This window comes from Balaenoptera borealis (assembly GCF_965194805.1).
Source record: "Balaenoptera borealis genome assembly, chromosome: 11".
In the NCBI taxonomy this organism is placed as follows: domain Eukaryota; kingdom Metazoa; phylum Chordata; class Mammalia; order Artiodactyla; family Balaenopteridae; genus Balaenoptera; species Balaenoptera borealis.
Genome location: NC_138868.1, coordinates 5440277 through 5466770, shown reverse-complemented (window position 1 = coordinate 5466770; position 26494 = coordinate 5440277). Strand labels below are relative to the sequence as shown.

At 62.7% G+C, this 26494-nt stretch overlaps 4 protein-coding genes across 14 annotated transcripts; 2 read left to right on the top strand and 2 right to left on the bottom strand.

The window, feature by feature from the left end:
- The first annotated feature begins 711 nt into the window (after nt 1-711).
- Nucleotides 712-9829, top strand: CARNS1 (carnosine synthase 1). Its single transcript, XM_082342880.1, has 10 exons — nt 712-1236; nt 1681-1720; nt 3058-3331; nt 4134-4223; nt 4472-4959; nt 5192-5366; nt 5452-5537; nt 6276-6507; nt 6601-6881; nt 7569-9829. Exons 2-10 carry the CDS (start codon nt 1718-1720, stop codon nt 8793-8795), a joined length of 2856 nt encoding a protein of 951 aa, XP_082199006.1. The 5' UTR covers nt 712-1236; nt 1681-1717; the 3' UTR covers nt 8796-9829.
- A 109-nt stretch (nt 9830-9938) lies between these two features.
- Nucleotides 9939-16518, top strand: RPS6KB2 (ribosomal protein S6 kinase B2). 9 transcript variants are annotated; one of them, XM_082342901.1, is made up of 15 exons: nt 10836-11018; nt 11213-11427; nt 11524-11644; nt 11993-12061; nt 12585-12732; nt 13813-13870; nt 13994-14094; nt 14173-14263; nt 14348-14438; nt 14556-14663; nt 15208-15270; nt 15414-15491; nt 15575-15682; nt 15782-15894; nt 16095-16518. In XM_082342901.1, the coding sequence occupies exons 1-15, from the start codon at nt 10941-10943 to the stop codon at nt 16285-16287; spliced, it is 1635 nt and encodes a 544-aa protein (XP_082199027.1). In that variant the 5' UTR covers nt 10836-10940; the 3' UTR covers nt 16288-16518. The 9 variants fall into 9 exon arrangements, 6 of the variants coding, with proteins under 6 accessions (XP_082199026.1, XP_082199025.1, XP_082199024.1 ...); XM_082342902.1 differs by having other exon boundaries at nt 10841-11018; nt 11387-11427; XR_014231678.1 differs by lacking the exon at nt 11213-11427 and having other exon boundaries at nt 9941-11018; nt 14348-14416.
- Nucleotides 16519-16625: 107 nt separating this feature from the next.
- PTPRCAP (protein tyrosine phosphatase receptor type C associated protein) lies at nt 16626-18815 on the bottom strand. Its single transcript, XM_082342811.1, has 2 exons — nt 18671-18815; nt 16626-17477 (listed from the first exon to the last, which is right to left on the bottom strand). The coding sequence occupies exons 1-2, from the start codon at nt 18671-18673 to the stop codon at nt 16863-16865; spliced, it is 618 nt and encodes a 205-aa protein (XP_082198937.1). The 5' UTR covers nt 18674-18815; the 3' UTR covers nt 16626-16862.
- A 563-nt stretch (nt 18816-19378) lies between these two features.
- On the bottom strand, nt 19379-24830 carry CORO1B (coronin 1B). 3 transcript variants are annotated; one of them, XM_082342778.1, is made up of 11 exons: nt 24725-24830; nt 23718-23917; nt 23196-23318; nt 22957-23086; nt 22609-22790; nt 22402-22521; nt 21602-21706; nt 21375-21520; nt 21136-21193; nt 20028-20306; nt 19379-19854 (listed from the first exon to the last, which is right to left on the bottom strand). In XM_082342778.1, exons 2-11 carry the CDS (start codon nt 23913-23915, stop codon nt 19729-19731), a joined length of 1467 nt encoding a protein of 488 aa, XP_082198904.1. In that variant the 5' UTR covers nt 23916-23917; nt 24725-24830; the 3' UTR covers nt 19379-19728. The 3 variants fall into 3 exon arrangements, with proteins under 3 accessions (XP_082198904.1, XP_082198905.1, XP_082198906.1); XM_082342779.1 differs by lacking the exon at nt 24725-24830 and adding an exon at nt 24129-24265; XM_082342780.1 differs by lacking the exon at nt 24725-24830 and adding an exon at nt 24035-24106.
- Nucleotides 24831-26494: the final 1664 nt, after the last annotated feature.

Sequence of the window (26494 nt, the reverse complement as noted above, 5' to 3'; positions counted from 1 at the left end):
TGATAATCTTCACCGCAGTCCTATGAGATGGTAACTAGACCCATTTAAGTCAGGAGTAGAGGGAGGTTCAGACCAGGAAGGGGAGGTGCCCAGGCCCCACAGCTGGATCTAGGATCGGAATCCACCTAGTGGGACAACACTTGTGAGGGTATGAATCTCTGGGTGTGTTTCTTGGGGTGCATGTGTGGCTGTGATCCAGGTCTCTTGAGGTGTGCTTTTGTGGGTGTTTGGATGGGTGCACCTGGGGGTAAGGATGTGCGTTTTGGGGAGATTGTGGGTATAACTGTGGATGTCCAGCTGACCTGGGTGTTGATGGGCAGGGCAGATCGTGTAGACAAGCCCCTTCCTTTGCTGTGCTCAGACCCACTGGAGCTCTCAGCCTGGCCACCCTCTTCCCTCTTGGCCCCCAGCAGGGCAGAGGGTGTCCCAGGGAACTGGGACTGCCCTTGTGGGGGGCGTCTTACCTAGTGGCCACTACACTGTAGGGGCTGGGAGAGCTGAGGAGGGGACCCCGCAGATGTACAGGGACCCCTGTTCAAGAAGGCCTTTCTGGGACTGCTTGCTGCCATACAGCACAGTGCTCCTTGGCAGACAGCTGCGGGCCAGGGTGCTGGGGAGCTCAGGACTCCATCCAAGGTCAGGGCTCCGGACTGTGTGCTCCAGCCGCTCTCCTGGCCACCCCACCCCTGAGGGCAAGCCCTGGTAACAGTCTCTGCCGGCTCCAGCTTTCCCCTCCCCCTATATCCTCTTTCCATCTCTCTTCCATTATGGGTCTCTCTCTCTCTCTCTTTATTTATCCCCCTCTGTCCTCTGTCTTTTCTTTACCGCGGCCCCTAAGTCTGTGACCCTCTCTGACGATCGCTATCCGTTAGAACCTGGCCCTCTGTTCGACTTACTGTGTCTCCGAAGGTCTCCTGTCTGTCCCTCTGCCTGTCCCTCTGTCTCTCCCTGGCCCCCCGGGCGCCTTGCCTCTGGCAGGGTCGGGCCCGCCCACCCCCAGGACCCCAGGTTCAGGATGGGTGGCGGAGGTTTTGCCGGGTCCCCCGGCTGGAGGACGGTGGGGCCGGGCCAATTCGCCCCGCGCCGCCCCCCGCCTGGCACTGGGCATGCCCCGGGCGCTTCTATATAAAGCGGCGCCGCCTCGGCCGGGCGCTGTGCCGCCGCCGCCGAGTCCCGCCGGGTCCGCGCCTCCCGCCGAGCCCGGCAGAGCCCCGCCGAGCCGCTGCCAACCGCCAGGTACCCCGGCTGCTGCCCGCGCCCCGGGGAGAGCCAGGGAGGGGGCTGCGGGGCAGGGGCCGCGGGGACGGGACCTTGAGCGCCCGCGCCCCCCAGCGGGACCTGCGACACCGCCTGCACACCCCTCCCAGACGCGCGCACACACGCGCGGGGACCTGGCGCGCCCCCCGCTGGAAGGGCTGAGCGCCAGGACCCCCGGCCCTGCCCCGCACAGCTTGGGATGTGTGAGCTCGGGGTGCGGGCCCCATGGGGTCCGGGCGTCAGAAATCCCTCTGCTTCCTTGGGGTGGGGGTGGGGGTGGGGGTGGGGCAGCCTTGGACACCTCCTGGCTGAGACAGGAGAGCGGCGCGGTCGCGGCCACTTCTCTGCCCCAGAGTCTTAGGGGCTGGGCTCTGCGGAAGAGATCCGGCTGCCCTGACTCCCTCCTCTGTCTCTCTCTGTCAGTCTCTTCCATCCGTCTCTCATCCTCTCCACCTGTGAGATGGTGAGTCTCCCCTGGTCCCTCCCCACCAAAGCCCAAGCCCCTAATCAGAGGGAGGGCCCAGAGGGCAGCATCGGGCACGTAAAAGCCTAGCCCTGGGGCTGCCTGTGCAGACAGACCCGTGACCAGCTGCGCACACACCCCTTGACCGCCCACTCTGTGTGCCATGGGACAAGCAGCTGCTGTGTGCCAGGCACTGCCTCTCTCCCCCATCAGCTCTGGGAGGCGGGCACTCTTGGTCCCCTTTGGCATTCATTCATCCTGCAACTTATTATTACCATGCGCCCTGCCCCATTCTAAGTTTGGGAACATAGCAGTGAACCCATTCTGGGCTCTCAGGGGACTCACCTCCTAAGAAAGGGCACCAAGCCTCAGAATTTGGCACCGGCGAACCGGGATTCCAGGCCAGGTCTGAGGCCCAGACCTCTGCCCTCCCGGCTGCCTGCAGTATGCCGTCTCGCAATGACCACGGTGATTCTCTAGGTCCAAGCCTCATCAGCACCCCGGCGGGGGGTGGGGGGGAGTGACAGGGCAGGCACCAGGCACCCACAAGTCCCAAAGAAACCTCACGATTTGTCCAAGGAGGCCCAGCCTGTCCTCCGGAGGACAGGCCCACCTGTGTCTGCACGTGTGTTCACAGTGAGCCTCTGAGCAGCCTCATTTGGGAGTCAGCCAGCCTCAGAGAGGGGCAGGGTGTAAGATTTCATCTAAAGTGAGCATTTCCATGACTCAGAACATCTGAAAAGAAGGGCACCAGCTTTTTCCTTACTAATGCCTGGCCCAGGACTGGGCGTATGGTAGATTCTCCAGCCTACTTGGAGATGACCGTGGACCAGATTCACCCACATATTTAGGTCTCAGCAGAACTCCACGATGGTACATGGGTCACTGAGGCCAGGGAGAAGAGAGCAGCCCAAGAGTGATTGCTTGGTTCATTCTTTCACTTATCCTTCAGTCATCAAATCTTGAGCAGCTACAGCGTGCCAGGGCTGTTTTAGGTCCCAGGGCTGCCTCGATAAACAAAACCGGCAAAAAACCTCTGCCCCTCTGAACCAAGCTGGGGCACACCTGGATGTGGGGTGAGGGGGCAGTGGTCCAGCCAGCAGTGCATTGCTTTCTGCCTCCACCCGCTGGGGCACTGCACATACAGTTTACAAAGCACTCCCGCTTACATGTTCCTGGTGACAGGCCTTCATCCCCCAACCCAACCCAACCCATCCTCTTTTGTTCCTAGGACAGTGTCTGCCCAAGGTTAGGAGAGTGGGGGGCTTATACCCTTGGGTGACTTAATATGCCCCTTGCCCACCCTGCCCAAGACCCACCACTTCTCCCTCCCTCAGCTGTCCCTGGATCCGCTGGGTCCCGAGTGTGACTCCCCGCTGGGCTCCAAGGACCTGGAAGAAGAGGAGGGCCCATGGGGCGGGGGCTCTGGCCTGCCACCCCCAGGCTGCTTCCATGGTTCCTGGCGCCATGACGTGGCCCTGGACTGCAAGGGCTCCCCCGAGGGGGCGGAGGCCCGGGCCTGGACTGTCTACTACTACAGTCTCCTGCAGAGCTGTCTGCAGCAAGCTGGCCTTCCAGAGACCCAGGACCGCACCCAGGTGCCCCGCACAGGTGCCCGAGGGCTCCACGGAGGAGGGGGGACCCCTGGGGGGAGGGGGCACCCCTAGAGGAGGGAGGCACCCTCAGCCCAGCCTGCTTCCCACCTCTGTCAAGGTCGGCCCCTTCCCCTAGGCTCTGGCTTGGTCTGAAGCCAGGGAGACAAGGCCAGTCAACCTCCGGAAGGCAGGCATTTCAAAGGGCATCTGGCACCAGTAAAGTCAGAGATCAAGGCTTCCCTCCCACCCCCAGAAAATCCAGCCCTGGGATTTGCAATCCATGTTCTGTGGACCCAAAGCTTCTACAGAAGTGTCTTGGGAGCTGCTGTGGAGGCAGCTAGCAGCTGGGACCCAGGACTCCTCCTCTGCTTTATCTGTTTCATGTATCAGGCAGCCACAAAAGATTTTGTGTGGACAGAGGGCTTACAGCTAGAGTGCGTGAACATCACAGACTGGGCCCCATTGTACAGACTGGGAAACTGAGGTGCAGAGACTCCTCCCCTCACCGCACAGGGACCAAGGGTCACACAGAAAGTCAGTGGCAGAGCTCAGGCTAGAACACACGTCTCCAGTCACCCAGCCTCCAGTGCCTTCTGGGCCAGCTGCAGAGGGAAGGGAGCTAGCCTCAGAGGGCAAGGTGGGCAGGCAGCTTCCCCTTCGCTCTCCAGCTTCCTCTGTCCCCTTTACTTTTCTCGTCCGATACCCGGGGAGGACCTGGGGGTCCAAGGGTGAGGGCAGGGCTATGGGGGTGGGGAAAGGTGGGCGGAAAGAGAGCAAGGGGAGCCCCTGGTGAGCTTGGCAATGTTCTCCTCCTCAAGGCTGCCCTGGAGCGGAGGTGACCTTGTGCATTCTGGGATCCCCCAGCACCTTTCTGTCTCTGCTGCTGGAGGGTGGGGTCCAGAGCCCGGGTGAGTGTGTGCCCAAGTTCCCCCACCCCCTCCTACAGAAAGGGCAGCCCTGCCCTGGCCCAGCCACATCCCAAAATACCCGCCAACCCTGGCAACTGCCTGCATTCCACCGGGCCAGCTGCCCTACTCCGAGTGGGGGTGGGTTCTGGGAGCAGCTGTCCCGACTACCCAGGGGCCCAGGCTGGAGGTGGAGGGCATGGGGGCATTAAGTCTTCCCTGGCCAGCAACCCTCCTCCTTCTGCCCACAGGAAACATGCTCCTTTGCCTGTCCCCTGCTTGGCTGACAAAGGTGCCAGCACCAGGGCAGCCGGGCGAGGCAGCCCTGCTGGTCTCCAAGGCCGTGAGCTTCCACCCAGGGGGCCTGACATTCCTGGATGATTTTGTCCCCCCTCGCCGCGCCACCTACTTCCTGGCGGGCCTGGGGCTGGGGCCTGGCTGGGGTCGAGAGGCAGCTGAGCTCGCTCGCGACCTGACCTGCCCCACAGGAGCCTCAGCCGAGCTGGCCCGGCTGCTGGAGGACCGGCTGCTGACGAGGCGACTGCTAGCTCAGCAGGGTGACGTGGTTGTACCAGCTACCTTGGCTTTCACCTACAAGCCGCCGGCACTGCTGCGGGGAGGGGATGCCAGCCCGGGACTACGGCTGGTGGAGCTGAATGGCAAAGAGGGCCAGGAGACACTGGTGAAGGAGGAAGTAGGGGCTTTTCTGCACTCCGAGGCCCTGGGTGATGCCCTGCAGGTAACGGGCTCCTGCCCCCGAGGATGTGCAGAGGCCAGCAGGAGGGGACCCGTGGAGGGTTACCGGGTCCTGCTGGGAAGCGGTCCCCAACTTTGAGCCCTACCACTGCCCCATCTCTGTGGTAATCCCCTGCCTTCTTACCTCAGTTTACTCATTAGCTCCTGTGGTATGAGCGTCCCACCCTGCAGGTCCGTGGGGTGGTGAGGAGGCCCCCTTCCCCTGCCTGTTGCAGGTAGCCGTGAAGCTCAGCGGCTGGCGCTGGAGGGGGCGGCAGGCAATGCGTCTGTACCCCCGAGCTGAGCTGGGCCCAGTGGTGGACACAGTGCTGGCACTGCTGGAGAAACTGGAGGAGGAGGAGAGTGTCCTGGTGGAGGCTGTATGCCCACCTGCCCGGCTGCCCTTCCCAGGTGAGAGCCACCTGTGCCAGCCAGAGGTGGAGCCTGGCTTGGCCTCCTGGCCGCTCTGTGCTCAGGCCTCACCGTCTTCCCCCAGGCAGCCCCCCGCCTGGCCCTGAGCTGGCTCTGCGTATCTGTGCTGTGGTCTGTCGGACACAGGGTGACAGGCCCCTGCTGAGCAAGGTGAGCATGGCTCAGGTTCAGGTCATGCCCCTGCTGCCACACCCCAGCCCAGTTCCACTGAGCTGATGAGGACCCCTGGGCAGAGAGAGGACAAAAATCTTGCGGGGCGGGGGCGGGGGCAGGGGTGGGGGCGGAGGATTTTGGTTGCCTCTGGGAGGACTCCTGGGTCTGACACTTTCCCTCCTCTCCAACCCTTCCTGTGCTCCTCCCACATCCGGAGCCTTACCTGGTATCCCATTCTGGGTACCAGGGGCCCAGGGCTGAAACCTCTTCCCAGGGAGCTCTTCCCCACAGAAGAGGCTGACCCAGGGTCCCTGACAAACCTCCAGGGCCTGGAGCCCTTTAGGAGGGAGGCTTAGGGACCCTCCTAGGTACACAGCTCTGGGCCAAGCTGAGAGGGAGAGACTCAACCTTGCCCTCAGGGAGCTCTAGGGCTAAGCCCACCAGGGTGGAACAGGCCCCCAGGGCTGTAGTGAGTAGGAGCAAGCATGCTTAGAGCCCTTAGGCAGCAGAGACCCCAGCTGGGCCTGGAAGCCTGGGTAGAGTCCCCCCAGGGGGACCAGACGAGCAGTGGCAGGGAAGGTGGTTTGTGCAGTGTAAGTCACATTGGAGCACAGGACTTGAATGTCCAGTGAGGGGTGTGGCCTGGATCGTGGCATAGGGGAAGGTGTGCTGGGGCCGGGGATAGTCCCGGGCGGACTCCTCCTGGACCGGCCCCCTGAGCCTCACCTTGCCCAGGTGGTGTGCAGCGTGGGCCGTGGGGACCGGCCTCTGCGGCACCAGAGCTCCTTGCCACGGACGCTGGAGGCGGCGCTGGCCCAGTGCGGCCTGGGTGAGGCCTCGCAGGTGGCAGTCGTGCGGCAGCGCGTCAAGGCGGCGGCCGAGGCCGCGCTAGCCGCCGTGCTGACCCTGGAGGCCGGCCTGAGCGCTGAGCAGCGCGGCGGGCGCCAGGTCCGCACTGACTTCCTCGGTGAGTGCGGGCCGCCCGGGACGGGGACGGGAGGAGGGGGGCCCGAGGCCCGAAGGCGGCCCGCACTCAGCCCGCGCCCCCTGCCCGGCCCAGGGGTGGACTTCGCCCTGTCAGTGGCCGGCCGCGCGCTGACCCCCGTGGCCCTGGAGCTGAACGGAGGCCTGTGTCTGGAGGCGTGCGGCGCGCTCGAAGGGCTGTGGGCCGCGCCGCGCCCGGGGCTGGCGGCCGAGGAGGCGGCGGCCGCGCCGCTGGTGGAGACGATGCTGCGGCGCTCGGCCCGCTACCTCATGGAGGGGAAGCAGCTGCTGGTGCTCGGCGCGGGCCGTGTCAGCAAGAAATTCGTGTGGGACGCGGCGCGCGACTACGGGCTCAAGGTGGGCGGGGTGGGGCGGGGCGGGGCTCAAAGTTCCGGCCTGAGTGGTGGAGGCAGGGCCCGGGGCGGGGCCAGGGGCGGTGTTGGCCTTGGGGCGGGGCCTGCGCGGGGCGATCTAGCCGGGGGCCTAGAGCCCAAGCGTAGGGGTTCCCCGTGCAGGTTAGGAGTCTCAACTTTTTCCCGCTCCTAGCTGAATTTTGTCCCTGCTAGGAGTAAAAGGCCACTCGGGACACCAGACCAGCAGTCCCAAGCCCTAACCCTGGTGGTTTCCCTACGAACCCTGGTGGTTTCCCTACGAACCCTGGTGGTTTCCTTACGAACCCTGGTGGTTCCCTACAAACCCTGGCCAGACTGAGCCTGACAGTGGGAAAGAGTCCACCAGCCCTCTCTGCCACCCCTCCCATCTAGATGACACACGCCCTCCTGCAGCCATCTTTCCTCTGGCTAAACCTTACTCAGCTCCCAGCTTAAGCACTGCCTCCTCTAGGTTGCCTTCCCTACCCTCTTGGCTGGATTAGGTGTCCCACCTCTGTACCTTCTACTCAATCATCAACAAATATGTTTTGAGCGCGTAGCACTGGTGAAGCTGTCTCCCCCGAGGGCCAGGACCATGTTCTAGGCCCCATCCTATTGCCCAGCGCCCAGCACAAGCTGATCTCGGTGTGTTGCCGCCCTGTGGTTTCTGCAGCTGCACCTGGTGGAGTCGGACCCCAACCACTTTGCGTCCCAGCTGGTGCAGACCTTCATCCACTTCGATATAACAGAGCACCGGAGGGATGAGGAGAACGCACGGGTGCTGGCGGAGCTGGTGCGGGCACGCGGCCTGCAGCTAGACGGCTGCTTTTCCTACTGGGATGACTGCCTGGTGCTCACGGCCTTGCTCTGCCAGGAGCTGGGCCTGCCCTGCAACCCGCCAGCCGCCATGCACCTGGCTAAGCAGAAGAGCCACACCCAGCTGCACTTGTTGTGCCGCCATGGCCCACCCTGGCCCGCACCCTCCCTCTATGCTGTGCCCTGCTGCCCACTGGAGAGCGAGGCCGACGTGGACAGTGCTGTCCGCCAGGTGCCCCTGCCAGGTGTCATGAAGCTGGAGTTTGGGGCGGGTGCAGTGGGTGTACGGCTGGTGGAGGACGCGTCGCAGTGCCATGAGCACTTTTCCCGGATCTCCCGAGACCTGCAGGGCGAGGCCGACCACCCCGGCATCGGGCTGGGCTGGGGCAATGCCATGCTGCTGATGGAGTTCATCGAGGGCACCGAACACGACGTGGATCTGGTGTTGTTTGGAGGGAGACTGCTGGCTGCCTTCGTCTCCGACAATGGCCCCACACGGCTGCCTGGCTTCACTGAGACGGCGGCCTGCATGCCCACTGGGCTGGCACCGGAGCAGGAGGCACAGCTGGTGCAGGCAGCCTTCCGCTGTTGCCTGGGCTGCGGGCTGCTGGATGGGGTCTTCAACGTGGAGCTCAAGCTGACTAGGGCTGGGCCGCGGCTCATCGAGATCAACCCCCGCATGGGTGGCTTCTACCTGCGAGACTGGATCCAGGAGCTTTATGGTGTGGACCTGCTGCTCGCTGCTGCTATGGTGGCCTGCGGCCTGCGGCCTGCCTTGCCTGCCCACCCACGCGCCCGTGGCCACCTGGTGGGTGTCATGTGCCTGGTGTCCCAGCACCTGCAGGCGCTGAGTTCCACCGCCAGCCGCGAGACCCTGCAGGCTCTTCACGACCAGGGCCTGCTGCGTCTCAATCTGCTGGAGGAGGCCCTGGTGCCTGGAGAATACGAGGAGCCCTACTGCAGTGTGGCCTGTGCTGGGTCCAGCCCGGCCGAGGCCCGTCTCCGCCTGTTGGGCCTCTGCCAGGGCCTGGGCATCGACGGGCCCCACTACCCCGTTGCCTACTTCTTGTCCCACTTCAAATAGTGCTGGGGCCAGAGGGCAGGGGCAAAGTGCTGGAGGGGACGCGGTGGTGCTCTCTGCTCCCTGGTGCTCTCCCTGCTTCTCTTCCCATGGCCCTGCCCCAACCGTTGGAGAGGTCTGGTCCCCTCCAAGGCCCCAGGTCTGTTCCAGAGCGGCAGGGCTATTTTGACACCACGGCCTCCTGGACTTGAGGGGCCACAAAAGAAGTAGCTGGTGGGCTGCTTGCCCTCCCGAAGGCCCCAGTCCAGCCCATAGCTTCCCAGGACTCTAGTCATGGAGAAGCAACAACAGCTGCACACACACACACACACACACACACACACACACACCCACACACACCCCGCCCCCAGGTTAGTGCGAGTGGGCCCAAACCCAGCCCATCCTTCCCACCCCTCCAGGTCTGTCTCTTCCTGCTGCCTACAGGAGAGAACCTGGCCTCTGGCTTTGGACAAATCCCAAGAAAACCTGAGACTAAACCCCTGGTCCTCCTACTCTCACCCCCTCATTTAACAAATTCTAGATAGTTCTGGAGCCTGCTGACAATGTTTGGCAGTGCCCCACCTGCCTCATTTGGCCTGAGCAGTAGAAGCAGGTGACCTGGGGTCAGCAGTAACCATCTCCCCTCCAGGCAGACACTATTGCCCCATTCTACAGAAAAGGAAACAGGCTCAGAGAGGAAAAGCCACTGCCTCGATGTCATACCACAGTGGATGAAGAGTCGAGGGACAAGATGCAAGGTCCAGGTTTCTGCTTTTACTAAGTTGTACCTGCCCACTCAGCTTCCAGGCCCCACTCACCTCCTATATGTGGCCCTGAGACATGTGAACACCCCTCCCGTGCACTATGCACCTTATCCACCAAGCTTTGGTGCTTTGGCCTCAGGCACACCTAACTAGCATTGGCAGAGGAGACTCTACACTCCCTTCCTCATTCAGGGGAGGCTGCTTTAAGAACTCTGCCTCTGTGCTGCACAGAAGCTGTGGACAGCTCCATAAGCGTCCCTCTCCAAATAAAGGCTTATGGGCTAGTGAAACGTGCAGAGTCTGGGATAGGTTCTTGCGACTTGGCCAACACTTCTCAAGCTCAGGTAGACAGGGGATGGGGAAGGGGGAGGGAGAGGTAGTTAGGGGATACCCATAGCGTCTAGAGCTAAGGATAAACCGCCACACTGACCAGGCCTCTGGGTTGACCTTTGGCGAGGGGCCTGCCAGCGGCACCTACACCAGGACCCAAACCCAAGGGTGGAATTACAACGAGGGCCACACCCAACCAGATAACCCTCCTCCAGCCTGGAGACCCTGAATTCTGTCCATTTGAGCTCATATCTAGCCTCCCCTGTCCAACTGGAATGCACACCCAGACAGCTTCCAAAAATCAGAACTCATCCAAGGCCTGGTCTGGCCCAGTTCACACTCCCAGAGTCCCATCCAACAAGAATCCATCCCCAAATCTAAACTCACAGACTAGGTTTGGTGTGTTCATTATTGTAGTGTCACCAAACACAAGTTCGTGTGTCTGACGCACAGCACAAGCCCATAATTACGGGTGGATCAGTGAGACTCAAACCCTTTCCGGCAGGAATCTGGCAACAAAGCCCAGCAGTGAGCTGAGCACGGAGCAGTAAATGCTGACTTGCGGGTCCTCGAACGGGAGGCACGTTAGAGACCGTGATGCAGCAGCCGGCTCCCTTTCAGAGGCGAACAGAGAGATATACTCGACCCGCCTCTCGCCACCACCCAACCTGGCAGCGTAGGGCTCCAACGGGGCTGGGAATTGCATTTACACTCACACCTGCATGCACTTGGACTCTGCCCCGTCCAAAGTCAAAGTCGCCCCAGAACCAAAATGGTCGGCTTCCAGGAGGCCCTTGTCCTGTGCCGCCCCGGGGGAAGCTGTGCTGGGAAGACTGAGGGGCCCGCGGAAGAAGGTTCGGCGGGCTTTAGCACCCCTGCACTCAGGAACTACCATTCCCGAGATGCCTTGTGACGGACGCCAACTTTTCTCGCCGCCGGCTCGCGGGAGGGGCAGCCTCTTGCGTCATCGGTGCGCGAGGCCGCCGTCGCGGAGTGATGACGTAAGGCCCGGGCCGGCCTGTCAGTCAGAGCGCGGCTGGGTAAGCGCCTGGGGGCCCGCGGGGCCGGCGCAGCCATGGCGGCGGTGTTTGACCTGGACCTGGAGACGGAGGAAGGCAGCGAGGGCGAGGGCGAGCCAGAGTTCAGCCCCGCGGTGAGTGGTCCGCCCGGGCGCGGCTCGATCCCGGCTCGATCCCGGCTCGATCCCATCATCCAGGCGGTGGGATGGCCCGTGCGCCCGCCGCCACCCCCCTGCCCCCAGAGTGGGCTCCTCTCCTGCAGACCCCGGTCTAAGATCCCGGCCACTATTAGGCTCTGACCCTACCTTCACCCCCACCTGTCTTGCAGGCCCCCAGCCCTTCCCTTGCGTCTCCCTTTCCTGCCCTCGCCTCTCCTCCCCAGTCCTGGCCCATCGCCTGCCAGCTCCCGTTCCTCACCATCTGCACGCTTGGGCCAAGCAGTCCAGCTTGCGGGGAGGGAGCCTGGCACCTCCCTTGCCTCTTACCCCTCGGTTTCTCACAGGACGTGTGTCCCCTTGCCGAGTTGAGGGCGGCTGGCCTGGAGTGAGTGAGGGTCGTGTTGGGGGAGGAGGGAATGGGCTGGGGAAGGGGACCTGAGGAGCACTGGAGCTTGCGCCCGTTAACTTCTTGTGTCCACAGGCCTGTGGGACGCTATGAGGAGGTGGAGCTGACTGAGAGCAGTGTGAACCCGGGCCCTGAGCGCATCGGGCCCCACTGCTTTGAGCTGCTGCGTGTGCTGGGCAAGGGGAACTATGGCAAGGTACCGGCCCTCCTCCTTCCTCACTGGCCTCACAGCCTCAGTCTTGCTGCACCAAAGGGTCTCAAAACAAATTAGACTTATAGAGACTTCTGTGGCGGTCCAGTGCTTCCAATGCAGGGGGCGGGGATTCGATCCCTGGTTCGGGGAACTAAGATCGCACATGCCGCGCCGCCAAAAAGTTAAAAGAAAAAAAAGTTCGACTTGTAAATCCTCTTAGAATCGGACTTGAAATCTTTACCGCCCCACTCTTGGGTGGGCCTCTTGGTCCCAGTGCCAGAGCTTCAGGGTAGGGCTTTTTGAAGATAGGATATGGAGAGGGAGGTTGATCCTGTCTCCCCTGCCCTGCAGGTGTTCCAGGTGCGAAAGGTGCAGGGCACCAATGTGGGCAGAATATATGCCATGAAAGTCCTGAGGAAGGTGAGTCATTTGTTCAGCCGACAGATCCTCACCCAGTGGCTGCCATTCCCCATGTACTACACCGGCCTTTGGGAGACAGCAGTGAACGTGGTGGAGGAGATGGTCACTATCTTGGGCACTTAATTGTTTATTGTCAGTAGCAATTATATTGTTTTGCAGTAATTCTCAACCATGGGCAGTATTGCCTCCCAGGCAACGTCTGGCAATGTTGGCAATGTCGGTGTACATTTCTGAGTCACGAGTAGAGAGGGGCTGCCACAGGCATCCAGTGGGTCGAGCCCAGGGATTCTGCTAAAGGTCTTACAATGCAAAAGACAGCCCCCCACGGCAAAGAATTATCTGCCCCAAATGTCATGAGTGTGGAGGCGAGAAACACCATGCTACTAGGATAAACCAGTCCCTGGAAAGGATGGTTGCTGATAGCCGAAGAATTATGGAGAAATACAATGGGGTGATAGAGAATGGCTGGAGGGACTGAGGGAGTCCTGGGGGCCCACCTTCTAACCGATCCCTGCCTCTGCAGGCCAAAATTGTGCGCAACGCCAAGGACACGGCGCACACGCGGGCTGAGCGGAACATTCTAGAGTCAGTGAAGCACCCCTTCATTGTGGAACTGGCCTATGCCTTCCAGACTGGCGGCAAACTCTACCTCATCCTGGAGTGCCTCAGTGGTATGAGTGCGGGCCCATCCGGGGTGTGGGCAAGGCCAGGGAACCAGCACAGGGAGCTCTGGGGGGAGCTGGGAGAGATGTGGTATGTAGAATGGCCAGGGGGGCCCCACCTCATCCATCCCTCTGTCCGTTTGTTCATTCATTCATTCATTCATTCATTCATTCATTCAGCAAACGTCTGTCCAGTGCCTCTTGTATCCCTCACCGGTGTTGGGGGTGGATGGGAATGGTGGGAGTTTGTATAGATATCCAGAGGGTTGTTTTGTCCATTTCCAGTAGCCCTTCATGTCCTGGTCCTCCCTCCTGTGTGCCCTGCATCCAGTCAGATCCCAATCCAGGTGGTCCATTCTCTGCAGTGTCCTCTATCCTCTCTACTCTCTTGGGTGGAGGGGAGGTGTCGCAGTTGTTTCTTAACTGGCCTCGAAGCCTCCAGCTCACCCTCTTCCTAGTGTCTCCTCCACCAACTTCCAGGGTCATCGTCTCAGAGCACGGGATTGCCCCCAACACTCCTACTCAGAATTCCATGGCTCCCTGCAACTGCCCGGATCAAGCCTGGCCTCCGTGGCCTGGTGTCCCCTACTCGCCACGAAGCGATCCGGGCCTGCTTTTCCCACTGACCCCATCTGTCCCGATGAGCCCTGGGAGCTTCATTTCCTGCGCTCCATCTCTGCATCCCCTTTAAGTCTCACCGCTGCCAGGGACTTTCTCTGTCCCCTCACGTTGGGGTTAGTTGTGTCCTCCTGTCTCCTCTGTGAAGTTTTTTGGGTTGGGCTCTCAGAGCCGTGGCCTCAGTCTGGCACATTGGAGCAGCTGTGTGCGTGTCTGTCTCCCCATTAGACTGAGCGTCCTGCGGGCAGTGGCTGGGTCTCTTCACCTCTGTCCCCAGCTTCACCCAGCACAGGGCCAGGCACCGAGTAGGCGTCGGTAGACGTTTGCTGAATTGAATTGAGTCCCCACGGCAGCTCTGGGAGGCAGGTAGGGCGGGAATTACGAGCCCCACTCTCCCCGAGAAGAAACCAAGGCTCGGCGAGCAGAAGAGCTTGGTCCCAGCACACAGCTGCTGACATGTTTGTGTCGCAGGCGGCGAGCTCTTCACACATCTGGAGCGAGAGGGCATCTTCCTGGAAGACACGGCCTGGTGGGTGTTACCTCCAGCCTCTCTCCTGAGGGGGTCCAGGGACCCCTCCCCGCCAGGGCCTGGCTCCACCGCCCCCCCCCCCCCACCCCCCGCCCTTGCCTTCACCCTGTCCTGTCTCTGCAGTTTCTACCTGTCAGAGATCACACTGGCCCTGGGCCATCTCCACTCCCAAGGCATCATCTACCGGGATCTCAAACCTGAGAACATCATGCTCAACAGCCAGGGTGCGCATGTGTGGGGAGGGCTGAGCCCTGTGGGGTGGCCTGGGGTCCTGACCGACCCACCCTAACATTCTTCCTCAGGTCACATCAAACTGACGGACTTCGGCCTCTGCAAGGAGTCGATTCACGAGGGTGCCGTCACCCACACCTTCTGCGGCACCATCGAGTACATGTAAGCGGCAGCCGGCTGGGCCCAGGGGTCGGGCGGACAGCCAGGCAGGGCTCGGCCTGACTGATGGTTCCACCTGGCCCCCAGGGCCCCTGAGATTCTGGTGCGCAGTGGCCACAACCGGGCGGTGGACTGGTGGAGCTTGGGGGCCCTGATGTACGACATGCTCACTGGATCGGCAAGTCCAGCCTCCTCGGGAGGGTGGGCATGGGGGCGGGAGGAGGGCCCCCTCCCGGGGCAGGGGCGGGCCCAGTGGGAGGCCCGCAAGGCTCCTCTCACCCTCTGCCTTCTCCAGCCACCCTTCACTGCAGAGAACCGGAAGAAAACCATGGACAAGATCATCAGAGGGAAGCTGGAGCTGCCCGCCTACCTCACCCCGGATGCCCGGGACCTCGTCAAGAAGGTGGGCTCCCTCCTGCCCTTGGTCCGGCCCCTGTCTCTTCTCCCAGGCCCCACATGGGCTCCTGAGTCTCCCTGGGCCAGGGCTGCTGGAGCTCCCCTCTCCCCTTCCCCCACCTGTACGATGTGCCTTTGGGATGAGGAGCACCGGCTGTGAGGTGTGAGACGTCAGCTCTGACGCAGACCGGCTGCCGACCGTGGACAGGTCCCTAGTCCGAGTCCTCATCAGCGAGACCTGCGCCACGCACTGGCCGCTCTCCTCAAAAAGTCGGTCACTGGGGATCAAAGTGGGAGGCGAGGCACCCCACCCAGATTGTGAGTTGGATCCCCACGAATGTGCCCTGGGGTGATGCCAGCAAAGGCTTTGTGGAGAAGGGGCCATGGCACCAAACCTTGGAAATCCTGAGGGTGTCAGTAGGTGGAGACCACACTCCAGGGCCCCCACCGCGAGCCACGACCCCTTTCTCACCTTTCCGCACCTCCTGGGGCCACTCGGAAACAATTGGTACCTCTGCCTGAGACCCTCACCCCCTGCCCTTGTCCTGCAGTTTCTGAAGCGGAATCCCAGCCAACGTATCGGGGGTGGCCCCGGGGACGCCGCTGATGTGCAGGTGGGTCTGGGACCATTACGAGGGGCAGGGCTGAGACCCCAAGGGTGTCTGGGTGCAGGGGGCAGGGCTCTAGGGCAGGGAGAGTCTCTGAGGGAGCCACGGAGGGTGAAATGTTGGCACGTTTGGGGGCACTCTGCCCACAGAGGCACCCCTTCTTCCGGCACGTTAATTGGGACGACCTCCTGGCCCGCCGCGTGGACCCCCCTTTCCGGCCCTCCCTGGTGAGTGGAGGTCCCACTGGCCTGTGGGCGGGTGGAGGGCCCTGTCCTGGACACCCCTGACTCTCCCCCCGGGGTGCCCACAGCAGTCGGAGGAGGACGTGAGCCAGTTTGACTCCCACTTCACGAGGCAGACGCCGGTGGACAGTCCAGATGACACGGCCCTCAGTGAGAGCGCCAACCAGGCCTTCCTGGTGAGGTCTGGGGGCCTGAGGGTTAGGGGGACACGGGCAGGGGTGTGGCCAAGGAGCGGTGGACCCTGAGCATCGCCTGGCCCCGCCTCTGCCCCCTAGGGCTTCACGTACGTGGCGCCCTCCGTCCTGGACAGCATCAAGGAGGGCTTCTCCTTCCAGCCCAAGCTGCGCTCCCCCAGGCGCCTCAACAGCAGCCCCTGGACCCCCATCAGGTACCGTGGGGTGGGGGCCCGTTCTAGCTTTGGCTCTGCCGTCAACCCCAGGGCTGCCTTGGCCATCTCTGAACCAGCTTCAGCCTCTGTTTCTCTGTCTACCATGGGGACCTCTATGGCAGGGGCTGCCTGGGTGGGCACTTGACTGCATCCTGGCCCCGTGCCAGTAAATGCTGACTCTGCCTTGGTTTCCCCTGCAGCCCCCTGAAGTTCTCGCCCTTTGAGGGATTCCGGCCCAGCCCCGGCCCACCAGAGCCCCCGGAGCCCCCTCTACCCCCTCTCCTGCTGCCGCCGCTGCCACCACCACCACCCTCGAGCACTGCCCCCCTCCCCATCCGACCCCCCTCAGGGACCAAGAAGTCCAAGAAAGGCCGTGGGCGCCCCGGGCGCTAAGAGGGTGGGTGGAGATGAGGGCAGCGGGACCCCGGGCCAGTTCCAGAGACCTGGGGCTGTGCCTAGGGGTACAGGAGCGAGTGTGTGTGAGTGTGTCTCTGCTGGAGGCGGCCGTGCCCCTGAATCATGAACACGAAGGACTGCAGACTACGGCTGCCAGTCAAGGGGGGCTGCCCCCCTGGCCTCCCGCAGTTGAGCTGTGCCCTTGGATTATTAAAGTATTCAATCATGGCTCTGACCTGGCTTCTCCTTTGGACTTCTGGGGTAGGGGCGGGTGGGGTCGTGCCGGGAGGAATCCCTGCTAAGGGATGGGAGGGGCCGTGACAGGACCACAGAACGGTGGGGCCGGAGGGGTTTTATTTCAGATGGCTGCCCAGTGCCCCTGGGGACGGATGGCCTTCCTGGAGGGGCCAGGGATACACAGACTTGGGGACTAGAACTCGTGGCGGGGAGTGACTGCCTGAGGCTCTCCAAGCGGGGGTGTGGGTGACACGAGCCCAGGGCAGGCTGTGTCCAGCCATGGCAGCTCGGGAAGCAGAGGCGCAGTGGCTGGGATGTGGCACCAGGGTTGGCTCCTACAGTGCGGTGACATGGAGGCCCTGGCCCCCAGCTGCCCTACTGCTGTCGTCCCAGGCCGCGCTGCCAGCGAAGGCGTGCAGGTCACTCAGCAGGGCCTCGGCGCTGCCCCTTGAGCCCACCGGCCCCTGGGAGCCGAGGCCCAGGCCCCCTTCGGCGTCCTCGTCATAGGCTTCCTCGGCCGGCTCCGGGGTCTGCTGTGGGCTGGGCCCCTCTCCACGCTGCGCCCCTTCCTGGGATTCACGCTCCCCGTGGCCACCACCCAGGTCGTAGTCATCTTCCGCGTCCTGCTCGTCCTCCTGCCGCTCCGGGTCCTCCTCTGGCGACCCCAGCTCAGCCCGGAGCCAGCGGCCTGGCGGGCTGGCCCAGAGCAGGCGGCGAGTGCGGCCCCACAGCGCGGCGCCCAGGCGGGCCGGGTGGTAGTAGCCCCCCGAGTCCCGGCTCAGGCGACGCCAGGCCAGCGCCAGGCCAGCGGCCAGCAGCAGCAGCAGCAGCAGCAGCAGGACAACAGTGACCGAGGAGCTGGAGCCCGGGCTGTCCTTGGCACCGCTGCCTGAGCCCAGGACCCCTGGCAGGGCCAGCAGTGCCCAGAGCCCTAGGACGCAGGGCAGGTCCTGTGGGGAGACAGGAAGGGGCTCACTGCCTGGGGTTGGTTGCCTCTTGGGTAAGACGGGGACAGTCAAGCAGAAAAGCCCAAGTCCTTAGTCAGTAAGGCCTCTCCTGGCTCTGTGATGTCCACCAGCGATGCGTCCTCCTCCCTCTCGCCTCCCTCTCTCCCACTGCACCGCGTAAGCCGGCTCCTGCCTGGGGCCTGTGCACCGGCTGTTCCTTCTGTCTGGAATGCTCCATCCCCCCCGAGAGCCACAGGGCTCCCTGCTCACCCTGGCTCAAGGCACCTCAGCGGGGCCTAAGCTGGCCTGGATTACTACCCTGACATTCATCCCCGCAGCCCAGCCCTGCTTTACCCTCCTACCCCCTCCCCGACACAGGAGATAACTCTGCCTGTTTAGTATGCTTATTCTTTTATCTTCCCCCCAGGAAGACGGGGATCTTTTTGCCTTCAGCACCTAAACAATTTCTAGCGCAGAGTAGGTGCTCAAGAAATATCTGTAAAGACTCTGCCCCCGGGAGGAGGGGATGGAAGGGAAGGAAGGCACCTGCAAGGCTGGTGTTGGAGCTGGCTCTTCCTGAGGCCCAGGATGGGGGGACCGAGCCCGAGGCAACCGTGTAGCCTCCATTTGGCCAGGTCCCAGGATGGGGGTCACTGAGACCCCTCTACCTCCCTCCCAGCCACGGGGACTGCCCCAGCTGCAGCGTTTCCTGCAGCATTTCCGTTCAACTCTCCGTCCCTGGGGCCTCGGGCCTCGCAGGGCCAGGGGCTGGGGGAGGCGGGTGCAGCTGCCAGAGGAAGCCTGCGGTCGGAACAAGGCAGGTGGGGGGGTGTGCAGGGGGAGGGGTGCCGAGATGCAAGCAAGCCTTCCCCCACCCCACACTGTCTGCCCAGGCTCCAGGGATGCGAGTAGAGGCTGTGCCGAGCCCCAGCTCCCGAGCAGAGTAGGTAAGAGTCCGCCTGGGGGTCTTGAAGGGGGGTCGGGCACGGAGTGGGGCACTGGGGGGCCACCCCCTGAATCTTGAGGGAGGCCCAGGTCTGACGTGAGGTGAGAGGAAGGCCCAGCCTCTGCCCCCTGCCCGGCTGCTCCTGCCCCCGGGCCCGCGGGGGGTCCTTCCTTAGCTCCCGGGGCCTAGACATTCCAGCCCTGACCTCCTGTGGCCCCCACCCCAAGGACCCAGCAGGCTCCACGCTCACCATCGGTCTGCTGGCCTCCCAGCGCCGGGCGCCCACCTCCAGCCCTGGCCGTGTGGAGCTAGAAATGAGCTTGCGCTCTCGACGCACCTGGGGTTTACTCGGCGCTTCCGCTTCCTGCCCACGACACCCCGCTCAGCCCTCCCTGCGACAGGACCCTCGTCGCCCCCCCCGCCCCTCTCAGAACCACCTTGATCCACACCAGATCCTCACCGGCCTCTCCCCGGGCCAGGCTGGGGCTATGGGGGGCGGGGTGGGGGATGCTCACGGTCCCCCAGACCTTTCCCACATTTATTTATTTATTTATTATTATTATTTTTCAAAATAATTCTTTATTTTATTTATTTATTTTTGGCTGTGTTGGGTCTTCGTTTCTGCGCGAGGGCTTTCTCCAGTTGCGGCGCGAGGGGCCCACTCTTCATCGCAGTGCGCGGGCCTCTCACTATCACGGCCTCTCTTGTTGCGGAGCACAGGCTCCAGACACGCAGGCTCAGTAGTTGTGGCTCATGGGCCTAGTTGCTCCGCGGCATGTGGGATCTTCCCAGACCAGGGCTCGAACCCGTGTCCCCTGCATTGGCAGGCGGATTCTTAACCACTGCGCCACCAGGGAAGCCCTTTCCCACATTTATGATCCATGGGGGCGCCCTATGTCCCCAGGGGTCCAGACTTCCTTTCCCAGTCCCACCCTTGCAGCAGAAGGGCAAACCTGGCTTTTAGAAAGAGAATTTTATTTGGAATGAAAATATAGAGCCCATCCCTCCTGCTTCCTCAGGGGAGGGAGTAGGGGGGCTGGGTGGGGGTGAGGGAGATGGTCCCTCAGAGTAGAAGCTCTCCTGGGTACAAAAATCCTCCCCAGTAATAATGACCAAAGCCAGGCAGTGGCTCCAGCCTAGGCCCACAGGATGGGTCCGGGTGTGGACTGGTCCCTGAACCTGCCCCAGACACCGTCAGTGGGGGCAGGGGCAGCCAGCCGGAGTCAGTGTGACCTGCCAGCGGAGGCTGAGTGAGAAAGGGGTGGGAGGAGGAGGTGAATGGGGAGTGGCGTCCACTGGGCCTGAGGTCTAGGCGTCTCCATTTTCCATGCGGCCGAGCTGCTCCTCCAGGCGGCAGATGCGTTCCCCCTGCTCCTTGACCAGCGCTCTCAGTGCTCGCAGCTCCTGCATCACCTCCTCCAGCTTCCCAGCCTCCTGCAGGGACATGAGCGGGGGGCAGGGGTTTCGGAGCTGCAGCCCTCCCCAAATCTACTATCAGGCAGAGGGGCCTGAGGCCCAGAGAGGGGCAGTGAGTGGTTCAGGCAGGCACAGCAGACCTGGGCAACACCTGGGCTTCCCAACACCACCCTGAGCTGAGGGGCACCTACCCCGGCTCCGGCAAGGCTGGCGCCAGGGGCGGCAATACTGGTGAAGGCAGCAGGCGTGGAGGCCCCCGGGCGGGGGGAGCCAGGGGCCGCGGCGGGCCGGCTGTCTGATAACACGTTGCGCCGGTTGACCTTCAGGTCCCGCTGTTTGCTGGGCACGTAGGCTTCCCGCAGGGAGATGAGGATGGGGTTGGCATCCCGCCCGCTCACCCACTCCTCTGCCTCCAGGGCCGCCTCAGGCCCAGCCGTGTCGGGGTACAGATCATCCTGGAAGAGGTCCGACTGGGCGGGGGGGAGGTCTGGGTCAGCTGGGGCCCACCTGCAGGGTCCTCTCGTCTGGACCCTGAATGGCCACCTCCTCAACACTCTCCTGGCCTCCAGGCTTGCACCCTGTCAACCCATCTTCCCATGGTCTGACCCCTAGTGACCTTTCTAAAGCTCAAATCTGTTCTTTCACTTCCCTCTGGACACCACCAACAGCTCCCTCTGAAGATTCCCCCCACCTTCCCAAGCAGGGGCCAGCTACGTGGCTTTGTGGGACGCTGGGATCCACGTCTGTGCCCTGTGGACAGTTAGTTCCTGGGGCTGGCCCCGTCAAACTCATCCTCAGCTCTGCTCCCTGGACGTGCCTGGCACGCTACCCTGTGCCCTCAGTAAACGCTGGCTGGAGAGAAATGAAGCACGTTCAAGGCTCTCAGCTGGGGCGCAGAGGCCGAGCCACATGTGGCCGAATCCCCACCTCACGGGAGCCTCCACTGCAGCCGGACTCCCCGCTCCTCTTTCCATTCCCACCTCTGTGCCTTCGCCTGGCTTACTACCCACCCCTCATTGGAGGCCCTGCCCCAGCCATGCTGTTGGTCCTGCCTTGCCTCCTACAGGGAGACCTCCAAGGCTGCCCAGTATCTGTCTCCTGCGGCTCATGCAGAGCGAGGCCTCAGTTCACCCTGTGTCTCATCCCCGCCTGCCCCTGGCTGGGCACGCTGGCATCTATCCAGCCCACTGACTACACCCACACTCGGCCATGTCCCATTCACAAGCCTCACCTTGGTCACCCCTGTGTGGTCTGTCTGCTAGAAAGGGAGTGGGTGGGCAGGGAACCAGGTGGCCTTACCTTTCGTGGCACAGTCATGACAATGGGCTCACACTTGCGCTCATGCAGTTTGTAGAACCTGGGAAAGGGCGGGGAGGGAGGACCCATGGGTGGAACCTGCCCCCTACCAGCTCTCCCAGCTCCCTCTGCCCTCCCCTTTCAGTCCTTACCCTGGCCCCTCCCACGGGCTGACCCCTGACCCCGGGGCCCCTCTGGGCCGGTTCCTGCTCCTGAGCAGCCCCCTACATCCACCTTCTTACCGGGCAATCTCGCACTTGCTGACCTCCAAGCCCCTCTTGGGCATGCTGCCCATGCCCCTCTGGGGCTCTCTGCTGGTGAACGTGTTCAGGAAGTGGATGTAGGGGGGCTCGTCTGTGATCTCGAAGTACCGGATGCTGGAGTCACCCTGCAGGGCGGGAGGGGGCAGGGGTCAGCACCCGGGCCTGCCTGTCTCTTCCCTGTCCCCACCAGCCCTGCCCAGCCCTACCTTGCCACAGACGTAGACCACGCTGGTGTCAGGGTCGTAGAAGGGCAACAGAGCCCCGTTGCTAGAGTCCAGCTCCTGCAGGGCCATGGGCTCCCCGAAGTCTTCCTGGCACATGGGTTGAGGGGCAGTCAGGCCAGGTCAGAACCTCCCCTCTCCCCTCACTGTCCTAACCCTTCACTGGGACTGGCCCCAGTGAGCCTCACAAGCCGGCTGGCACTGCCCCTACCACTGTCACCCTTTGCCCACACGGTGTAGCCCCGCCAGGCCCTCCTGGCTCCCCTCCCTCCACTCCCACGATCCCATTGTCCCCGCCTACTCCAGGCCTTCAGACTACCCCCAGGCCACCAAGCAAGTACTGAGAAAGTCCCCACCACGCGGGAGCCAGGGGTGCCGGGAAGCACTAGCTGCTGTCTCAGAGGGGCCCCTGGAGGTCACTAGACAGAAGGTGAAGCCTGTGGGACAGAGCACTTCACAGGAAAGGCTGGAAGCCTCCCTGGAGAAGGGGACTTCTGCACTGGGCCTCGAAGGACAGCCGAGTGGAAACAGACAAGCAAAGGAGGGAAGGGCCTTTCGGGGGGCAAGAACACTGTGGGCAGACACGGAGGCAGGTGGAGGCGGTGGGGGAGGCCAGAGAGCAGGGGGCAGGGAGAGGAGAGGCTGGCAGGGCTCCAGGTCCTGGGTGCCTCAGGTGCCAGGCTGAGAACCTGGGAACGACAGGCCTCTCCAGGTGACCCCCGCCCTCCTCGCCCAGGGTGGAGCCCGTCTTGAGGCTGCCCGCTCGGGCCGGCCGGGCCACTCACTGGGTCCCAGAGCGCCAGCTGCCGCTCGCTCATGCGGCTGAAGCCCGTGGTGAACACCTTGCCGTCTGCCAGGAAGATGGCCCGCATGGGCCGGGCCCCCTCGTGAGCCTTCTCCCGCTCCTGCCGGGGAGATGGAGCGGTCAGTGTGGAGCCCCAAGAGAGCCCCTCGGCCAGTCTGCGGCCATCTCACCCTCCAGGGCCACGTACCGCCACCAGAGTTCCCCGGCGGGGGTCAATGATGCGCACGCTCTTGTCCTTGCACGCGGTGCAGAAGAGACTGCCGTTGCGGTTCCAGCTGACGTTGTAGATGAGGTCGGGGTGCAGGCTGTCCAGGCGGTACAGCTCCTCCGCCGTGCCCACGTTCCAGATGAGCACCACGTTGTCGCAGCCTGCCGGGCGGGGCGCCGTCAGCTCTGACCACCCCCCTGGGACCCGACCCGGCACTCGACCTCTGTGGGCCTCAGCCTTCCTGGGTGTCAGACGGGCCTGGGAGAGAGTGTGGGATGCTGCGGAGCTGTGCGCATCGAGGGGCAGGGCGGGGGCGGCGGTGCAGACCTGCGCTGAGCAGCACGTTGCGGGCCGTCGGGTGCCAGGTGATGATGCCCACTCGCTTGGTGTGCCCCTCTAGCGCCACCACGGGCTCTGTCAGCGGGGAGACCAGCCCGTTCTCCGGGATCTGCCACACCTGGGGAGGGGAGGGGAGGGGAGGGCAGCTGAGGCCCCTGCTTGGCCCCGCTGCCACGAGCCTTGAGCCACATCTGCGATCCCCGCCCCATCACAGCCCCATGCCTCACCATGACCGTGCAGTCCTCCGAGCCGCTGGCGATGACTTCGTCATTGTGGGGACACCAGTCAATGTCCAGGACAGGTCCTGTGTGTCCGCACACTGTCGGGTAGGCCTTGTCAATGCGGCCGGTCTGCAGGCATGAGGGGGGCAGTCAAGGGGGACCCAAGATGCCCAGGCTCCATCCCTCCCAGAACTTCAGCCCTCCCCTCTGTGGACGAGGAATGACGCGGTTGGCCGGGCCCACAGGTGGCCCAGATGTGACTCTCACCCTGCCTCCTCCTGACCCACCTCTTCCTCACAGGTGTCACCAGGTGAGCAGGAGATGTTTGTTGCCTCTGACCCTGCCTCCATGGCAATAAAAAACAGACTTTCTCTATCTGGGCTAACGCCTCCCAGGCAGTAAATGTGGATTACGACACCTGCCCGGCAGTGTGGGGGTGGGCAAATTATGGGTTGTGAAGTGCGCAGAGAGACCTGGCAGATGCGACCAAGCTGGCTCCAGTGTCCTCCCAGCCCCGCTGGGGCCCACCTTGCTTAGCGGGAGCACCAGGAAGGCGCCTCCACCGCTGGCCTCCACAATCACTGCCAGGAACTTGGGGTTGACAGCGCAGAAGGTGCTGTCCCAGGTGACACGGGACACTCGAATGTCCTCATAGCACTGGTCATTCTTGACAGGCTGCCCGAACACATGTCGGAATTTGCTCTGCCGAACCACTTTGCGGAACATGACTGCAGGATTGAGAAGCATAGGTCAGCCTCTGCCCATCCCAACAACCCCCAAGCCTCCCAGGGCTGCACGAAGGGAGTGGGGAGGATGCAACAGGGCGCCTGGGCCTTATCACCTGCCTGGCTCTCGGTTTCCCAAGTTACAGGATAGGGTCACAGGGCAGACCTGGCTGCCTCTCCCCAAGGCGGGATCTGAAGGCAGAAGTGCATTGACCTCCTGCAGAACCACTGCTGAGTCCTGAGGGGCTCTGCTGGACGCTACCCAGGGCCTCTCCCCGGCCTCTGGTATGCGTGTGGGGGAGGGGGGAGGTGCCCGAGCCAGTGCAAGCTTAGCTGCTTGGTGGGTCCTAGTCAGTTCCCAGCAGGCTCCTTCCTGCCCAGGATTTGGAAGCAGGGTGATGGGGAGGACAGACAGAAGGGGCCGGAATGATCTCCGTTGTGCGTCCGCGCTAGGTCACAGTTCTGGGTCCCACGGAATGTGCAGTGCCTGCAGGAATGTGCAGGGAGCCCCAAGCCGGTCCAGGGGGCCTGGCAGGACTGGGCGGGGGTCGGGACGCCGCTCCCAGCCACAGAGCATCCCAGAGCGACCTCAGAGCGGGGTCCAAGGTGAAGCAGGAGCCCAACTTCAAGGATCCCGGTCTGGCAGGGGAGACGCTGAGCGGCCAGGGGGAGTTGGGACTGAGGGTGGGGCGCCGCAGAGGGGAAGGGCTCCTCGGACTCGCGACCCCCACCCCAGCCCCCTGCGGCTCTGCCCCCGAAGTCCTGCCCAACCCCCCGCCTGCGCCCCCAGCCCCGGCCCGTCGCGCTCACCAGGGACGCCGGGAGGCTGCAGCACTGTCCTCGGGTGGCTCCGTATCCCAGTCTCTGGGAAGCAGGAAGCGGGAATCAGGAAGTGACAGAGGAGAGAGGGACGGGGGGCAGGGGGCGGGGCGGGGGCTCAAGGGGGCGGGGCCGAGGTCACGCGCGGGGCGGGGCGGGAGGCTGTGAGCTGTTGCCTGGCAGGCCGGAGCCTGAGGAGTGCGCGGGCCGGGGCCTGAGGGGGCGCGGGGGCGGGGCCTGGGCGGGGCCTGAGAGAGCTCCGCCCCACAGCCCCCTGTCCCTCTGGGGCAAAGGGGCAGGGGCAGGGGTCGGGACTGGGGTAGGGCCGTAGTGCGGCAGACCCGGACCCCTTCCCCATCTTGCTCCTCCTGTCGGCGTCCTCAGGAGTCGCCAGGGTTGGGTGGAGCCCACCCTCCCAATCCCCCACCTCAATGCATACTTCCCGGTCGAGTCCACCTCGACTCTGAAATATAGTAAGTACTCGGACAGGCGATATATTCACGTGCCTCAAGTTACAAAGGTATGTGCTCTTGGTACAATGTAAATAAAACAGTGGTGTTTTAGGGGGCGAGTGGAAGGCCCCGCCCTCTCATTCTACCCGGTGAACACCTTTGGATCCTGCCTGGCCTCCTTATTAGAAAGAGAAATAGGGCCATGACCTCCAGACCCCTCAAACCTTCCTTTCTTTCCTCAACCATCTCCCACCGAGGCCTGGAGGTCTGTCCATAGATGTCTCCCTCCTCCTGGCCAGCTCCTGAGACAGGCTGGCCTCCTGGATCTACCCCATCCCCATCCCACCCTGGCAGGCTTAGGCATCCCTGTAGGCCCCACAGGCAGAATCTGCCCCCTCTAATCTGGCATTCTGTTTGACTCCAAAGTCCTTGCTTTTCCCACTGCTCCATAACCCCTAGGACAGGCCAGTCCTTCCAGCCCAGGACCAGAATATGGGTGGTTTGGAAGAGGAAATGCAGCCACAAAGCTTCCCTCTCTGTTGTGTCTCCCAGGCAACAGCCAGGGGTCTGTCTGAAGCCCACACCAGATCCCCTACCCTGAACCCTCTCCCTTTGCCCTTCACCACATCAATGACCCACCGTCATTGCCCCCTCCCCCACCTGTTACCTTCCTCCATCCTCTCTGCATGTGGCCCAGTGACACTGACCCTCCTTATCCCTGAAATACACCACCTCCCTTCCCACCCCAGGGCTTTGGCACATCCTGTTCCCTCCATCTGGAAGCTCTTCCCCCAGATCTTGAAAAGGCTCCATCCCTCACTTCCTCCAGGTCTCTGCTCAAATGTCACCTCCTCTGGGGGCCCTCCCTGACCAACCCCCTCACCCATCACTCTCTGGCCCTTCCTTGTTCCCCCTGTACGTTCTTAATCACTACCTTATGTTATATTGTATAATTATTTTGTGTATTTGCTTTATTTTTTATTTTTGGCTGCACTGCACAGCTTGTGGGATCTTACCAGGGATCGAACCTGTGCCCTCAGGAGTGACAGCTCAGAGTCCTAACCACTGGACCACCAGGGAATTCCCTAATTATTTGTGTATTTGCTTTTTGTCTGCCTTGTCCCGCTAGGACGTCCGCAAATTGAGGATTGCACTTTGCCTTGTTTCCCACCATATCCCCAGTTCCTAGAACAAGACCTAGCATACGGTATGTGTTCAATTAATGTATACTGAATGAATAAATGAACGGCAGCCCTGAATGTGGAATTGAAAAATGTTCATATTCACAGCTCTCAATGTCTGGTGCCTA

Excerpts from the sequence above, each read along its gene's own strand:
- CARNS1 (XM_082342880.1), top strand. Across the intron at positions 4,224-4,471 it reads GGGTGGGGTCCAGAGCCCGG|GAAACATGCTCCTTTGCCTG; the intron begins GTGAGTGTGTGC and ends TTCTGCCCACAG. Across the intron at positions 6,882-7,568 it reads CGCGCGACTACGGGCTCAAG|CTGCACCTGGTGGAGTCGGA; the intron begins GTGGGCGGGGTG and ends TGGTTTCTGCAG.
- RPS6KB2 (XM_082342897.1), top strand. The coding sequence starts at position 10,588 with ATGCACTTGGACTCTGCCCCGTCCAAAGTCAAAGTCGCCCCAGAACCA. Across the intron at positions 15,271-15,413 it reads GGGACGCCGCTGATGTGCAG|AGGCACCCCTTCTTCCGGCA; the intron begins GTGGGTCTGGGA and ends CTCTGCCCACAG. Across the intron at positions 15,895-16,094 it reads AGCCCCTGGACCCCCATCAG|CCCCCTGAAGTTCTCGCCCT; the intron begins GTACCGTGGGGT and ends TTTCCCCTGCAG.
- CORO1B (XM_082342778.1), bottom strand. The coding sequence starts at position 23,915 with ATGTTCCGCAAAGTGGTTCGGCAGAGCAAATTCCGACATGTGTTCGGG. Across the intron at positions 22,791-22,956 it reads CAACGTGCTGCTCAGCGCAG|GCTGCGACAACGTGGTGCTC; the intron begins GTCTGCACCGCC and ends CCCGCCCGGCAG. Across the intron at positions 21,194-21,374 it reads AGCAAGTGCGAGATTGCCCG|GTTCTACAAACTGCATGAGC; the intron begins GTAAGAAGGTGG and ends GCCCTTTCCCAG.